This window comes from Spea bombifrons, chromosome 4 (assembly GCF_027358695.1).
Source record: "Spea bombifrons isolate aSpeBom1 chromosome 4, aSpeBom1.2.pri, whole genome shotgun sequence".
NCBI classification, from domain to species: domain Eukaryota; kingdom Metazoa; phylum Chordata; class Amphibia; order Anura; family Pelobatidae; genus Spea; species Spea bombifrons.
The window spans coordinates 84,868,606-84,885,466 of record NC_071090.1 but is presented as its reverse complement, the minus strand read 5'-3'; the positions used below and the strand labels follow the sequence as shown (position 1 = coordinate 84,885,466).

The 16,861-nt window shown below is 41.1% G+C and overlaps 1 protein-coding gene across 1 annotated transcript; it reads right to left on the bottom strand.

Moving 5' to 3' along the window:
• Positions 1-5,064: 5,064 nt before the first annotated feature.
• Positions 5,065-6,018, bottom strand: LOC128491444 (olfactory receptor 2G3-like). Its single transcript, XM_053463765.1, has one exon. The coding sequence runs from the start codon at positions 6,016-6,018 to the stop codon at positions 5,065-5,067; it is 954 nt and encodes a 317-aa protein (XP_053319740.1).
• Between the last annotated feature and the right edge of the window lie 10,843 nt (positions 6,019-16,861).

The following is a 16,861-nucleotide window of genomic DNA, read 5'->3' as shown; positions in this document are numbered from 1 at the left end:
GCTCCCAGATGTATTTTATACAGGTAACGAGCTGAGATTTGGAGCACTCTCTTAAAGGGGCACCTGTCCACAGAAGCAATCAATCATATTGCAAACTCACCACCATGGCCAAGACCAAAGAGCTGTCCAAGGATGTCAGGGACAAGATTGTAGACCTACACAAGGTTGGAATAGGCTACAAGACCATTGCCAAGCAGCTTTGATGAGAAGGTGACAACAGTTGGTGTGATTATTTGCAAATGGAAGAAACACAAAATAGCTGTTAATCTCCCATGGTCTGAGGAGCCATGCAAGATTTCACCTAGTGGAGTTTCAGTGATCATGAGAACGGTGAGGAATCAGTCCAGAACTGCACGGGGGGATCTTGTCAATGATCTCAAGGCAGCTAGAACCATAGTTGCCAAGAAAACAATTGGTAACACACCATGCTGTGAAGGACTGACATCCTGCAGAGCCCGCAAAGTCCCCCTGCTCAAGAAAGCACATGTACAGGCCCGTCTGAAGTTTGCCAATGAACATCTGAATGATTCAGAGGAGAACTGGGTGAAAGTGTTGTGGTCAGATGAGACCAAAATCAAGCTATTTGGCATGAACTCAACTCGCCGTGTTTGGAGGAGGAGGAATGCTGCTTATGACCCCTAGAACACCATCTCCACCGACTGGGTCCATACAGACAGCTGTAAAGACCCAGAGTGCCCAAAGATGGAGTTCAGGAGGTATTGCGCAGTAGTGGAGTTGGACAGGGCCTGGTGCAGGGCGACTGCACTCTCCCAGGTGGGCATCTAGGGTTGAGCAGCCACATACCAGCACCCTGACATAGCACCGGATGTTGTCCAGACCGAAGCAAAGATAAATCCTGCAGGCACCCGGGAACAGGCATGAGACATAGCACAAGACTCATGTGCGGGTGCTGCAGGCTGGATGTATGGAAGCTAAGCAGAGTATATAATGGAAACATAGCAAGCAAGAAGGACAGACCAAGGAACAGGGAGACCGAGCAAGGAACATAACCAGACAAGACATACATGATACAGGGCACAACAAAGGACAGGGAACAAAGCAAGGAACACAGGGGAAGGAGTGAGGAGCCAGAATCCTCGGACGCTTCTCCTTTAAGCAAGGATAGAACATCTTACCTGGGACATGGGGAGAGGAGACAGGAACCGAAATCCTCAGATGATTCAGGGAAGGAGGGCAAAGGTACATAAGAGACAGACGCACATGTATACAGGAACTAGCCTAGGACTAAAAGATAACAATTGGAGATTCCGTCACATCTTATGGCCATAGTATGCTTAGCCCACCACTACGCCAAAGTACTCCAACGACAGTGGGTCCTAACGCTAAACCCTGCTTACTGAATTACTAATAAACTAAACATTGAATCTAAACACAGAACCGAGAAGGACATACATTTAGACTGCAGACTGAGAAAAAACAGAACAAACAGGTGGGGCACACCTTATAAAGGAAACAGCAGCTGAAGCAAAGAGCAGAACTAGAATCCAGGAATCAGAGATACAGAACAGAGCATACGGAAATCCAGGAATGGATCACAGCAAAACATGGGAACTGAGGCAAGGCAGGGAAAAAGAGAGATATGCAGCTCCGCGGCCTGGATGGACCCTGACAGTGTAAACATTATGCTTTGGGGGTGTTTTTCACCGGATGAGAACCTCCATTCCTCAGCCAGGGCATTGAAAATGGGTCATGGATGGTTATTCCAGCATGACAATGACCAAAAGCACACAGCCAAAGGCAACAAAGGAGTGGCTCAAGAAGAAGCACATTAAGGTCCTGGAGTGGCCTAGCCAGTCTCCAGACCTTAATCTCATAGAAAATTGTGAAGGGAGCTGAAGGTTTGAGTTGCCAAATGTCAGCCTCGAAACCTTAATGACTTGGAGAGGATCTGCAAAAAGGAGTGGACAAAATCCCACCAAGTACTAAGTCATGTTTTGCAAAACAGACAGAGAGAGAAAATAAAGCTAAATATTAATATATATGCACTGTGCACTGGCGATCTGATGGCGGCGGGTGAAACGGACAGGATTTTTTTAGAGTCATGGGAGAAAGGGGCGACTAAGGAAGCGGATTGTGGTCAGGTTTGGGCACCTCAGGGGCCCCAGCAGGTGGTGTCTGCAGGTGGTGGTGGGCTAGTCGGTTGGTGGTGCATCTGGTTGCGGCCCGGCAGAATGCTTACGTGTTATTTGCCAGTCCGTTGGGAGTTCACCTGAAGCAGGAGGTGAAGGAAAAAATTTGGAAAGGGAAGTTTTTGGAGATATTTTCTCTTTTTCCCCTGGAAGAATTTATTAATGTGAAGGAGGAAGATAAGAGGGCGTTTTGTATTTTGGGTAAGAAGTCTCCGCAGTTATGTTCTTCACTGTTTTATTACTTGGATGGGATTTGGGAGGCTTATCGTACATATGGTGGTTTAGCGTGGTGGAAGTACGATGAGCAATTTAGGCAGCGGTTATCAGCTAATCCTGGGATGCGGTGGGACCAGCTGGACCTGCCCTTATGGATGAATGGGGCACCAGTTGTAATTTTAAGTACGGGTGTTCCAGTTGCGGGGGGGCCCACAGCCTCAGAAGATGTTTTAAATGGGGTCCTCTGCAGGCAGCGCTGGTTCAGCAGCCTCCCCTGCTCCCGCTGGGGCAGTCCCCGGTGAAGTTAGGCCTGATTCTACCGTGGCTAAGCCGTTACCGTAAGCGGGAGGATGCTGTGTTGTTGAGGGAGGGGTTTCAGTAGGATTGTCGGGGCCTTTGCGGCCCCTCCTCTGCCTAACTTGGGAATTTCACCTTTGGGGGTGGTCCCAAAGAAGGAGGTTAGGATGTTTCGCTTCATACACCAGTTGTCTTATTCTATGGGGTCATCAGTTAATGAAGATATTGATATGGAGTTGTGTTTGGTCTCCTATGCATCATTCAATCAGGCGGTCAAGTTGGTTAGACCGGCCGGGCCGAATGCCCTTATGGCTAAGGCAGATGTTGAGGCAGCATTTAGGTTGTTGCCAATTCACCCGAAGCATCATCATGTGGTGGGGTGTTTCTTTGAGGATGATTTCTTTGTTGATTTTTGTTTATCGATGGGTTGTTCTATCTCTTGTTCGTATTTCGAGAAACTTAGTTCCTTTTTAGAGTGGGTGGTTAAAGAGGAGACAGGTAGTAATCCTGTTGTGCACCATTTGGATGACTTTTTGTGTGTGGGTTCTGCGGATTCAGTTGAATGCCGGTATTTGCCGTGGAAGCTGGATTGGATTTGTCAGGATTTACCAGGAGCTGGAGCCCAGTTGCAGGAGATGGCGCACACCCTTGCAAAATAACACTGCTCAGAGTGACAGAATGGAGAAATCACTAGAGCAGTGAGAGTGTGCACAGGGGCAAAACAGGTACACGGTACAGACAGGGGCTATCCAGAAGCAGAGTCAAACGTAAGCAGAGGTCAGGCCCGGCAGACAGGGTTCACAAATGGTGTATCAAGACAGAGGTCAAAGTCCAGGGAATCATGCATATAATAACCACACATTCAGAAGCAAAAACAACAACCAGATACTGGGCTGGAGGTGAGGCTGATCTTTTAAAGCCTGATGACGAGGCCAGATGAGAGAGGCGGGGTTCAGTCCATACCAGAACTAGGTGATTACACAGTGAGTCCAGCCAGGCCTCTTAAAGGGGCGGCCACGCCTTGCGGTCTGTGGGACTCTGGGTGATGCCTGACAGGATTGTGGATTTGTTTGGGGTGCCTTTGGCAGCGGATCAGACCTATGTGACACTTTGTCAGGGTGTCTGCAGATATGAAGGCTGATTTGGAGGTTTGGGGAATGTTCTTGGAACACTTTAATGACACTGTGTTTTTTCGAAAGGCTGTTGTGTCGCCAGAGGAGTTGGAGTTGTTTACTGATGCATCTGGTAGTGTTGGTTTTGGGGCATACTTTATTGGTCGTTAGTGTGTAGAGCGATGGCCGGGTGTTTGGTTTGAGAGTTTGATTATTCGGAATTTGGCTTTTGGCTGGAGTTATTCCCTTTGGTTGTCGCCCTGGTGTTGTGGGGGGATCTGTTGAGGGATTGAAAGGTAGTGTTCTTTTCCGACAATATGGCGGTGGTACAGGCTGTAAACCATTTGCGTCTTCGGGACCTGTGGTTAAGTTGTTTTGGCGGATTGTTTTGTTCTTTCGCACTCGACATGTTCCCGGGTTTTTGAATGTTGTTGCAGATTCTTTGTCTTGTTTGCTGTGGGAGAGGTTCTGGGAGGCGGGGCCAGGAGCAAAGGGTCAGGAGTGACCAGAGGAGATGTGGCAGCTCGAGACCGAGTGTTTGCGAGATGCATAAGGGCATCATTGGCACCAAAGTTGTTGGTGGCTGTTTGTCGGGAGCTGCGCAGCTGGAGGCTTTGCTGTGGTTTATTTTTCATTTGTTTTCAGCTGAGGTATCGGCGTCAGTGATAAATAAGAACATGGCTGCGTCGGCCTTTTTGTTTAAGTTGAATGGCTGGGTTTATCATACCAAACATGGTTAGGCAAGCTTTAAAAGATTTCGAAGGCAACGTCAAGGGGTGGACTCAAGGAGGCTGGTCTTGCGGACCTTTAACTCCTGCTGCTGAAACTTGGCCTGGGGAGACCATTGGCTTCTTTACATCTTATTAATCACAATTTTGGTTTAACATCTCAGTGATAGTGTTTTCTATGGCTCATAAAGCATCAGGTTTTCATAATCTTGCATATGCAAAAATAATACGAACTTCCATAATGTACGTGTTTTCTTTCACCAGTTAATAAACTTTATTAGTGGTCTGTGTGCAGAATATCCATCTTTTTTTCAGTATTAATATCGCGTCAGTGGAATTAAGTACAATCTATGTAGAATAGTATAATAAATGACAATAAATGTATAGATATATGAAATAAGTACAAGCATTTATTTTAAAAGATACTTTTTTGTACTTTTTAGATGTAAATTAAATATACCACATCTCTTTCTGAAAGCTAAAAAACATAATTCACCATCTATATTTTGACATTTGGTAGGCTAATCGCAATAAAAAATAGATCCGTTTTTTGTTTACCTCCTAATTGTTTTTTATTCTTGCAAAGACTTTTTTTTTCTTAAGAGTTTCCGTCAAAGCTCCTTTAACATCTTTGTTTCTGAGGGTGTATATAAGTGGATTCAGCATTGGGGTAATAATGCTGTAGAACAAGGGGGCCATTTTGTCTTGATTAAGAACGTGACTTTGTCCAGGTCTCATGTACATAAATATGATGGTACCATAAAACAAGCAAACCACAATGACATGCGACGCACAGGTAGAAAAGGCCTTCTTTCTTCCCATAGAAGAACGTATCTTAAGAATATTGGCAATAATGTAGACATACGTTATCAAGATAAGGAAGAAAGGGGCCATAACCACTAATATTGCACAGAAGAAAATGACAGTCTTATTAAGTGAGGCATCTGCGCATGCCAGATCCAGTACTGCAGGCACTTCACAGAAAAAATGGTTAATTACATTAGGGCCACAGAATGGCAAGTGTAATGCAAAGACGGTGTGTATTAATGAATTAATAAGACCTCCCATCCAGGAGCCAGTTGCCATCTTAATGCACAGAATCGGATGCATAATACTTGTGTAGTGTAAAGGACTACATATAGCCACATACCGATCATAGGCCATCACTAGCAAGATATAGCATTCTGTCCCACCTAAGGAGAGTTGGATAAACATTTGGATTATACAACCTTTAAAGGAAATGGTCTTTTTCTGTGACAAAAGGTTTACAAGCATTTTGGGAACAATGTTTGTTGTGTACCAGATATCCAAAAGAGATAAGTTGTTCAAGAAGAAATACATAGGTGTGTGAAGCCGAGGGTTTACCTTGCTTATCCAAATAATAATTGTGTTACCTATCAATGAGATCACGTAACATGTAAGAAATACCATGAATAACACTATCTGAGTCTTCGGTTGGGTGGAGAGGCCCAGAAGGATAAATTCCACAACAAAGGTTTGATTTCCACAGCTCATTCCTGTTGCTGGTGTTAATCTGTGATATGGCAAATAAAACATATGACATAATTCATTGGGGAATTTATTTAGACAACATGAACAGATTTCATCATCAAGGAATTTATGAATATTACAGAAAGTACTTCCTAGTTACATTAAGTCCATGGTAAATTAGTTACGGCCACAAAATTAGTTTATCAGCACAATTTTCTTCTCTAGAAGAAACATCACCAACAGAATTTATAAACTTCTTATAAGTGAATACATTCTAAAATGTCTCTTTCATCCTCCTAAAACCCATAGCTACATATTCTGTAAGTGTATTTGTTTGTACATGTGTTGTACATGTGTACATGTGTTGTATTTGCTTTCTTCGAAATAAGTGTCTCTAATGCAGCTGCCCAGGGCCCAAGCTTTCAATAGGGGCCCAGGGCAGCTGTACTTTCAGCATCCACCAGATACTGGAGGTTTGTAAGGCACAACAAAGGTCTATACAGCCACTGGCACAGACTTCTATACTGTAGATTAGTATTTGCAGAAAGAGGCATTAAAAATGTAGGCTGTACTACATCACCAGTAGACTCGGTTGAGAGGATCCACTGGAGTAATGTGCCCCAGGGCTCCCTCATGAATAAAGATACTGCTTGTCTCACTATACAGTTCCAATACAGACATCACATGAATGGACTGTTTAAACCTATTATCTAATGTCTGATACTATGGTACAGTTATATTTACAGATATATATATATATATATATATTGTGTTCTGTTGTGGTATAAGGCATTACATATGCATATAGGCACATTTTGACATGGTGAAATAAATTGGTGCAATCTTGCCAGCCATTTTTTATTGTTTATTATTTATGATAACTTTATGCACATCCCAAGCTTTAGTAAATTATTTTAATGTATTTACCTGTATTACTGTCTATTCAAGGTGTATGCTATGTTTTCTGTAAAGTAGATTTTTCCCATATTACCATCCACTAATGAACACGTATGCCTTCTATTTCTGCTTGAGTGCAGTGATCATTTTAGGTAGGCATAATTTGCATTAAGAAGAGGTTGCCCTACTGTATCAGCCCAGTAATTAGCCTTAGCAGGTCTGCTCGACTATAATGGAACTCATTAATATAAAGAGTCATGGGTCATGATAGGGGTGTTTAGGATCTACAGTTTAGTTACTCAGTATTTAACATTAAGGCTGCTTGATTGCTCATAAAATATCATTACCATACAGGCATTCAGTTGACCTGACTAAATCTAGTTGTAGTCAGAAAATACAAAATGGTTGTTCTTACAGTATGTATGTAGCAATTCAATGCTCGTGACTAAAAGCTAATGAACGACCATTATCAGCCAAAATGCATGTAAACAGCCATCCTAAGTAATTATACCACAACGTGCACCGTGAGAATGGCCAAGCCACTTCAGCCAAAGGAAAAATACAAAACGATGTTGGGACACACAAAACAGGAAATTTGCCACAGGAAATGCTGATAAAAACTAATTTGGATGGCAACGTCCATTCCATGTGGACCATTTAATCTCCTGCAAAACCATTAGATCTTACCTGTGTATGTAACATGTATGTGTTTGTTGAACTACAACATTGGGCCAAGGAGTGGATGATATTTAGAGAGAGAGGGACAGAGAAAGTTGGCACAGGAGGTATTTGACAGTATGTATAAGAGGTGAGCGTTGGATTTTAAATTGCACATAATACACATAATGTATCGTTTAACATTACACTTTAAATGTTTATTTGAACAATGTGGTTGGTGGTGACAAAATGCAAAGAACATCTGGAAACCCCTGTCTGCCTTGAAATACCTGCCTGCAAGAGATTTTGCTGATGCAGTATAACAAGCACACCTTGTGTCTTTTTGCTGTGCTCAGCCTTGTCATGGTATATGACTTCTGATATTAAAATGACTTTAGAAACCTCACCTTGACTGTTCCTCATCCAGTTTTATTCATCCTGTTTTAGTTAATTATTTTGTTTCAACCTACATATGAAATTGGTGATCATGAGCGCCTTTTTGGTATTATTCTTTAACCCCTTAGCAACCAATAACATACCAGGCTTGTCATGCAAAAACAAGTCACTTAATGACCAATGAAGTGCCTGGCACATCATGGCATTATATAAGCTTAGAACGCAATCTAAGCTCATCCACCAGGCATCATCATCTGCCATACATGGATGCCTGATTTAAAAGAGCTTAGGAGCTAAGAACGCACCCCACCACTGTGACTGCTCCGGAGAGCGCTACAAAACGTAAAGAAAAAATGTAAAAAATGTATTAAAAATAAAAAAGTTTATTTTTATGAGCAAGTGCTAAGGCACTGTATCTTCCCCAAAAATCCATGAAAAGAGTTAAAATGCTAGTGATGTCTAGTTTAAAAAAAAACATATGACTTGATGAGGCAAATTCAATTGGCCAGGTTCAAAGAAGTCCCAAATAGAGCATAGGCGCAAATGGATGTGAAAATGAAGAGGAAGAAAAAGTGTACCTCCCAAATGGTGTCCTTTTAGCCACCAAACAACCCAACAAACCCATGCATGAGGGGTATCACCCTACTTAATGGATATTGCTGAACACGTATTGGGGTGTTGAAAGGGTTAAACACCAGCATTTGAAATACCTTGGGGTGTCTCGTTTTCAAAAATATATGATTTGATGAGGTAAATTGAAGTGGCCAGCTTCAAAGATCTCCCAAATTGCGCATGGGGGCAGAATAACCAGATTTGAAAAAATGGTTTTGAAATAGCAATATGCTACTTGTACTTATTGCCTTATAACTTACAAAAACAAGGCAAAAAAAACCCATAAAAACATTGGGTATTTCTAAACCCAGGACAAATTAGCTTTTGCAGAGCTTTTTTAAATACAAAAGTGTTTTTTTTTTTCAAATGTTCTGCATATTTTTTTTTTATAGTAAATTAGATGATATGATCAAAACATGGTATCTAAAGAAATCCCTTCTTGTTCTGAAAAAACAATATATACCTTGTGTGGGTTTACTAAATGAGAGAGAAGAAAATTACAGATAAACACCAGCACTGCAAAAGTGTTAAAATAGCCATGGCCATGAAGGGTACAAATAATAAAAAACAGCCTGGTCCTTAAGGGGTTAATAATTATTCATTATTATTTGCCTAGTTTTTTAAAGAAAATATTTAATGAATATGCAAATATTGTGAATATGTTTCTTTTTAAATACGTAAAAGACAAAATGCTACCTTACTATAACTTTTATTGTATTATAAATATTATATTACAGGAAAATATTAATGATGTTAAGATACCCTTTCAAGAAATAATCTTACACCTAATTGCTATGAGATATTTTTTCGGTTGCAAGAGATCTAAACAAACAAATACATTCGGATGATTAAAATGAACTGTAAAAAAGTTTACATTACCTTTTTTTAGTTTAGTGCTTTTTTTCTCTAGATTGTAACACTTAAGGTGTCAAGATTGAATGCCTGCAGAAAATGTCTGTTTAGTAGAAACAAAATGCAATGAGTATTCTTAATCCATATTGGGCATGACACACGAAAGATACTGTCTGTTATGAACCTGCTAGTAAGTTTCATCGCCACCCTTTTTGTTACAGGGATTTTTTTCTCTGCTCAAGAGATTTTGTCCCAAAAGGAAATTCAAATGAGGAAAAAGTTTATTTTTTAATTATGCTAAGAAAGAGCGTATATCTGCAATTAACTCTTTTATTGTGGACATAATCACTTTGTTACTCAATTATGTCATTCTGATACTTAGCTGTAAATTTAAATATTTTACAGTTCTAACTTAAGTTAGGTAAATGGCATTATGTAAAACTGCACTAGGTAATTCTGTTAATTTTCATTAAATCGAAATATGATAAGTTTGTATATGTAGGTTAGCATACCTCCCAACCATTGTGGGTTTGTTTTTTTTTGCAGGACTCATGCCGATTTTCATGGAACTGTCCTGCTGTCCCTCAATGATACCCCACTGTTTTGCTTTTGCAGGTAATCAGGATAATGGGCCAGCTGGGGAAATCCCATGATCTGTGATGTTGCCCCTATCTACACACCCTCCATTACTGACTCTGACCCTACCCCCCCAAAAAAATGTGTCCTGCTTTGGGTATCTGAAATATTTGTGGCTTTACACACAGAGCATGAGCATGACATCCATCTGGGGCACCATGTAGTGGCAGCTTGACATCAAACGCTGAGATCTTCCTTCTTCTTACATAGGTGACAGCTGTTCTTCTACGTAGAGCTGATGGAATCAAACACTCGCATAAGGCTAAGCCGAATATAAGACAAGAAAGACTTTATGTTCTTTTTTACAGCAGAAAAAAATGGCACACTAGATGACCAATTGGTTCTCAGAGAAGCATTGGAAATGCTTTGAAAAACATCGGAAAATATGGCATTGAAAGACATTGGAAAACATAGCAACTGTCCATCTTTACCACCCAAAAGAGGATCAAATGTAAGATTTAACACTGCGAGTGCTCAGTGGCTGTGCAGTATAATGTATTGGACACCCCACTAGCATTCTAAGTGAGTGAGATATACTGAAAGTGTAACAGATAAGTATGTTGATGGCTGATTTCCTGATGAGACAAGAAATTCAACATTAGAAATAACTGGTTTGTTCAAAATTAGACACCAAGAGGTGATCATGAACACCCATCAATGAAACATTCTCCCTTTTAATTTATTTGTACCCCAGTTACATTTTTAAGACTGCTTTCACAATTCCATATGTTCTTTATATTGTTTTTCTTATTAACTGTGTTGCTTTTTTTCTCTTTCTCTCGTTCCTCTCTATTCTTTCCGCTGAGTCTTCCACCTACCTCTCCCTAATCAATTTGTTTGTTAAGCCATCTATTTCTATTGCTAACAGTGTGTTGCGATGTTGCATTGCCTGTATTTACATTGTTGCTCAGAGACTGGTTTCAACACCATGTTGTTCCCCCCATTTTTTGGTGGGTTTTCACCACTTGATCTTAACCTGAGTGTCACAACCGCTTACACTAAGGCACACACCGCAGAAGCTCTTCTGCCCAGAAGTCCACCACCAAAGGAGACCCTTAGTGGCAGGGAGCGATCCCAACAGTGAGGAGACCAGGTGCAAGCGGATATAAATAGGAATGAGTTGGATGCAAGGTGCAGGAACAGCAAACACAGGAACCAGTACAACAATGCCAGAGAAACAACGGACGGGAAGGTCAGGAAAGCTGGGTCAGTACACAAAAACAGGTAGTCCTACAAGCAGGGTCGGTAACGGAGCAGGTAATCAGACGAGCCAAAACCGGGAGACACACGACACAGTACAAAATCGCAAGGCTAAGGATGGTCAGGCAAGTAAAGGGTCAAAAATCCAGAGAAACTCAGGGAACTAGACGACAGGATCCAAACAGCAACGAAGACCACAACAGGGTACCAGCCAATGCATTTCCGGGGTTTTTTAAATCCGGCGCTAAATCACAAGCTCTGCCCCCCTGATCGTGTCACAGTAGCTCTCCCAGAACTCCGCCTCTGAAGCAGACCAGCCGTACCCCCTTCATTACTGCCAGGAGGAATGCTGCCGCACTGAGCGCGGGTAAGTACAGAATACTGGGATTCACTGCTTTGTCGGGCAATATGATGCCCGTCGGTAGTAAGACTCCCAGCTCCTGACTTCCGACCTCGATGCCGGTGGTCGGACCCCCAACATACAGTTTTTGTGTTCTGTTTATTTATTTCTTTCTTTTTTGGTTACAGTCGTTTTAAGGTCTTTGTTTGATATGTGTCCATACAATTAAATTTATGTTTATGTATTGTGTATTTTTCTTTATACATATAATAAGTATAGTAGTTTAGGGAAAATTAGTGTTGCAAGATATAGAAATATTTCTCTCTTCAAAACTCCACTTTAAAAATCATGTGCCTTTTGTTTCATATGCTCATGATTGTTGAGACATTCTCTGTTCAAACCTACCATCAAGTAGTACCACCAGCATTTAGTATAACATATATTTAAAAAATTAAAGAAAACAAGTTTTGCAAAGTTACAATTTACCTAGTATTCTTTCAGAAGTAGTTGCCGCTCTTTAATAAACCCAATTTATAGTCAGCAGTATTCCCTGTGCGCTGTAATAACAAACATACACACTTTTTATGTTTTCAAGGCCTCTACAAACTACACTGTTTTTTATTATTTTTAAAATTTTGGGGTTGGGGAACTGTTTCAATGTTACTGTGCATTAACAGGGCTGTCAGACTCCAGCTGCAGTGTTTAATGATTTTATTAACAGATCTTCTTAAAACATACTGTATAAACTTGAACTCCAACTTCTACTCAGTGCACATGTGTCTCATCCCCTTAACTACATCCTGGTTAACTGCAGTGCAACACATATTAAACTCCCCCCCTGGAACCAAACCCTCTCTTTGGTTCCATACATATTGATACATCTTTTCCCTTTTGGGAAAGTTGATCTCTTTATAGTTCCATTCCAGAAGGAATATGAATTCCTCTCTTCTGGTGGTGCTGAGCATTAGTCTACATAATCATTTAGATATGTTGGTTTTCGGATAGATCTCCCACTTTTAGTTTGGTTGTTTCTAGATTCCTGTGGTTGTTCAGGCATGGTTCAGTTGTCACCCTGTAGCACATCTGTGTCTGATATCTCAATGTTTGTTTCTTCTCGAACTTCTGCTGGGCTATTTTCCAATGACGGCAGATTTGTATTCTCGAAGTGAGATTCTTCTTGGGTGCTAATTTGAGGCATGTAGCGTCCAGTACCTCTTAGATGCCTCCTATTTCTTCTCAGAACTTGTCCTGACTCCGTCACCACTTCATATGACCTGATTCCTACAGGAGCTCGTAGGCATGCTTTACGCCACTCTTTTCCATGGTTTGTTGGAGGCTGTACCCACACATGTTCACCAACATTTAGAGGCCGCAGGTCTTTGGCTCCCCTGTTGTATTGAGCAGCTTGCAATGCACGCTGATTCCTGCATAGGTTTTGGTGCCGTCCATTCATCACATGATCCTGTCGTAAGAGACTCCCTCTCATCGGGAGTAATGATTTGGTTCTTCGACCCATCAGTCTTTGAGTAGGACTACACTCCAGGCCCTGTGTTGGCGTGTTTCGATGATCTAACAATGCTAGGTAAGGATCGTTTCCGGATGACATAGCCATTTGCAATAGTCTCTTGGCGGTCTTTACTGCAGACTCCACTTTCCCATTGCTCTGAGGATATCCTGGTGACGAGGTTCAAAATCCCAATCTTTACTGAAGTCTTTAAACTCTGTTGCTATAAACTGGGGTCCATTATCTGAACATACAGTATCTGGGATTCCATATCTGGCAAAATGGGCCTTCAATTTTCGTATTACTGTAGTAGATCTTGTATCATGCAGATGGTCTATCTCCCAGAAGTTAGAGTCATAATCCACTGATATTAAATATTCCTTTCCATTAAATGTGAACAAATCCTTCCACCAAAATGTGAAGAATGTATCCGAGACATAATATCCGCTCGAAGATCTGATGGAATAACTACTCGCTCACCTTTGAATAGAACACCATCCTGTACACTCCGTTCATCACGTATGTGGTAAAATGGCAATGCTTCCAGGGGTACCTGCTCCTTTGCATGAGGCCATCCCCTTAACACAATTTGCTTCATTGCTTGTAAAGACCTGTCTTTATCCGTGCTTTGTTGTATAGCGACCAGTCTCCTGTTTGAGATGGGTAGATATTGGAGCATGTTTATAGTTTTAATCTGGTTCTCCACAGAGCCCTCCATGGAACCTTCTTTTAGATAAGCTCTACTCAATGTGTCTGCCACTACCAGAGACTTCCCCGGGCAGTATCTGATACAAGCATCATACATCTGAAGCCGTAACATCATACGCTGAAGACGTCTGGGTGCTTTAAGTAAGGGTTTCTTCATAATGCTTTCAAGGGGCTTATGGTCCGATTGTACAGCTACTGTCTTCCCAAATGTGAATTGGTGGAATTTTTCCATTCCAAAGAGGATTGCTAACAGCTCCTTCTCTATCTGTGCATAACCTTGCTCTGTCTCCGTCATTGCTCTGCTTGCAAAAGCTATTGGTTGTTTACCTTGCATAAGCACTGCTCTTGCTAGATCTGGTAGTATGTCATCAATTGTTGGCAAAGGATAATGGCTTTGTTTCAAAGCCTTGTTCAGAGGCTTAGGGTCAATGCAAATTCTTAACTTCCCTGATGGTTTTTTCACCACTACCATACTACTAATCCAGTCTGTGCTTCTCTCTACAGGGGTAATAATACCCTGATTCTCTAAACAGGTAAGTTCCTCTCTAAGGGGTTTAAGTAACGACAAAGGAACCTTTCTTTTTGGAAGTCTAACAGGCTGTACAAGATCATCCACTTCCAATTTCAGTTTCCCTTCTAGACAGCCCACTCCTTGAAAAATATCTGCATACTCTTTATTGATGGCTGGCCAACCCCACCCAGCGGCATGTGGTAGGTCACCATCTTGTTCCACATTCAGGATATTTTGGTGCTGCACCGAGATCAGTCCCATTGCCTGTATAGCTCTACTTCCCAGTATAGGGTGACACACATCCGTGTCAATTACGACAAACTCGGCCTGATACAATTTCTGATTGCATGGGTTTCTTATTTTGAGTTTACATAACCCTACTGGTTTCAGTGTGCTCTTATCACATGGTACTATTTTGGATTTGTCTTTTACCAACCTTTCTGGTATGACATTACAGTCTGCTCCACAGTCCATTTGGAATCTAACAGCCTCCTGGTTGATGGAAGTCTGCTTACTGTTTTCTTCAATGCACAAATCTGAAAAGCTGGTTCCAAAGTCAGACCTAGAATGTCTTCATATTGCTCTGAGTCTTCTGTCTCCTCATAAAAAGCTTGTACTGCTGGCTTTCTGTGTTGTGTATTGGTACGGCACTGGTTAATAAAATGATTGGCTTTACCGCACCCTCTACGTTGTTGTCCAAATGCTGGGCATTTCTCTTTCAGTCTCATGACGCTTCCCACAATATATACACTGTATCATCTTGTCTGGAGTCATTGACATTCTGCTGTGACCCTTCCTAAGGGTGTACCTTGTTTCCATCCCGTGGACTGACACGGCACTGGCAATGGAACCCTCTAGGAGCTGCACCCTTGCTTTAGACAGCTCAGCAGCTCTACCTATTTGTACACATTTTTCCAGTGTTAAATCCACTTCTCTCAGTAGGCATTCTCTGAGTTTAGAGTCCCTTGTGCCACATACAATCCTGTCCCTTATTAATGAGTCTCTGATATTACCAAAGTTGCAAGTAGCTGCCAGTGTACGCAGCTCTGTGGCATATGCATCTATTCCTTCCTCTTCCCTCTGATTCCATGAAAAAAATGATATCTTTCCACAGTCTCATTTTGCTTTGGTTCACAATAATCATCAAATACTTTCATTAGCTGTGCTAGTGAGGGAGCTGCCACTCCAGGGAGAAGGGAGTCTTTAACCTCTCTGCCTTTGTCCCCAAGTAAGTACAGGAACAGTTTTACCTTCAGCTCCTCTGGTTTGCCAGTCATGGTGAGGTCTGTGTATAGGAGAATTTTTTCTTTCCATTTCCTCCATGCCTGAGACAGATTCCTTGCCTGAAAATCCAGCAAGCCTGGTGGTTTTAGACCTTCCATATCTGCTCTTAGTATAGTGCTCAAATATCTGCTGCCACCATGTTTCAATGTTACTGTGCATTAACAGGGCTGTCAGACTCCAGCTGCAGTGTTTAATGATTTTATTAACATATCTTCTTAAAACATACTGTATAAACTTCAACTCCAACTTCTACTCAGTGCACATGTGTCTCATCCCCTTAACTACATCCTGGTTAACTGCAGTGCAACACATATTAAACTTCCCCCCTGGAACCAAACCCTCTCTTTGGTTCCATACATATTGATACAGGAACAACAAACGTTTTTCTTTTTTAATTTTATATTTTTAGTGAAAGGGATACAAGGTGTTTGGGCATCTTTTCCCACTTTTCTCATTTCTTTTTTTTTTTTATATATATTTCTTTTCACATTTATTCTTACCTTACTTGTTAAACTTTTTTGAATGGGAATTACATTTGGGTCATTAGGCCTTAGGGACATCTCTTTTTATCTGGGGGTACCCCTTATGATGTCATTGTGACATCACTGAGGTCTATATAATTTATTTTAAATTCATTTTTATTTACTTTTTAAAGGAATGATGAGTTTGTTTCATTATAGTATGCCCTCTTGTGAAGGGGCCAACAACTTAACTGTTTAATTTTTCTACAATAGAACATAGAATAGAATAGTCATGCTACTCACAGGGTATGAGATTAAAAAGGTAACAAATCCACTCTAGAAACATTCTAGATAATATGAAGTTCTGGATGTAATAGTACCGGTATATCCAGTCTTTTTTACAGTAGTGGGGACTGTAAAAAAAACAGGAAAAGGAAAAGAACTAAAAAGAGGAGTAGAGGCCCGGGTGGGTCAGTCCAGTTTGCTAAGATGTCTCAAACACCCTCCTGCTGGACGATCACAGACAAAAAAAACTGTCTAGGATCAAAAGCAAAAAAATTCCAAAGAACCAAGTTAGACTAGACTAGGCAACATTTATTTTAGTTAACCATCATTAAATAGAACATTGTGTTCCGATTTTAACCACACAGAAAAACTAAGTATATATATACTCTATTAGTGGTATGCATGCAGTATAGTTCTTGGCTGGAGGAACCCTACTAAATTAGCCCAAGGGCAGTGCAGAAAATAAATTAATGTATGCCACATCTCTTTCTGAAAGATAACAAAAATGATATGTGCCATGCAAA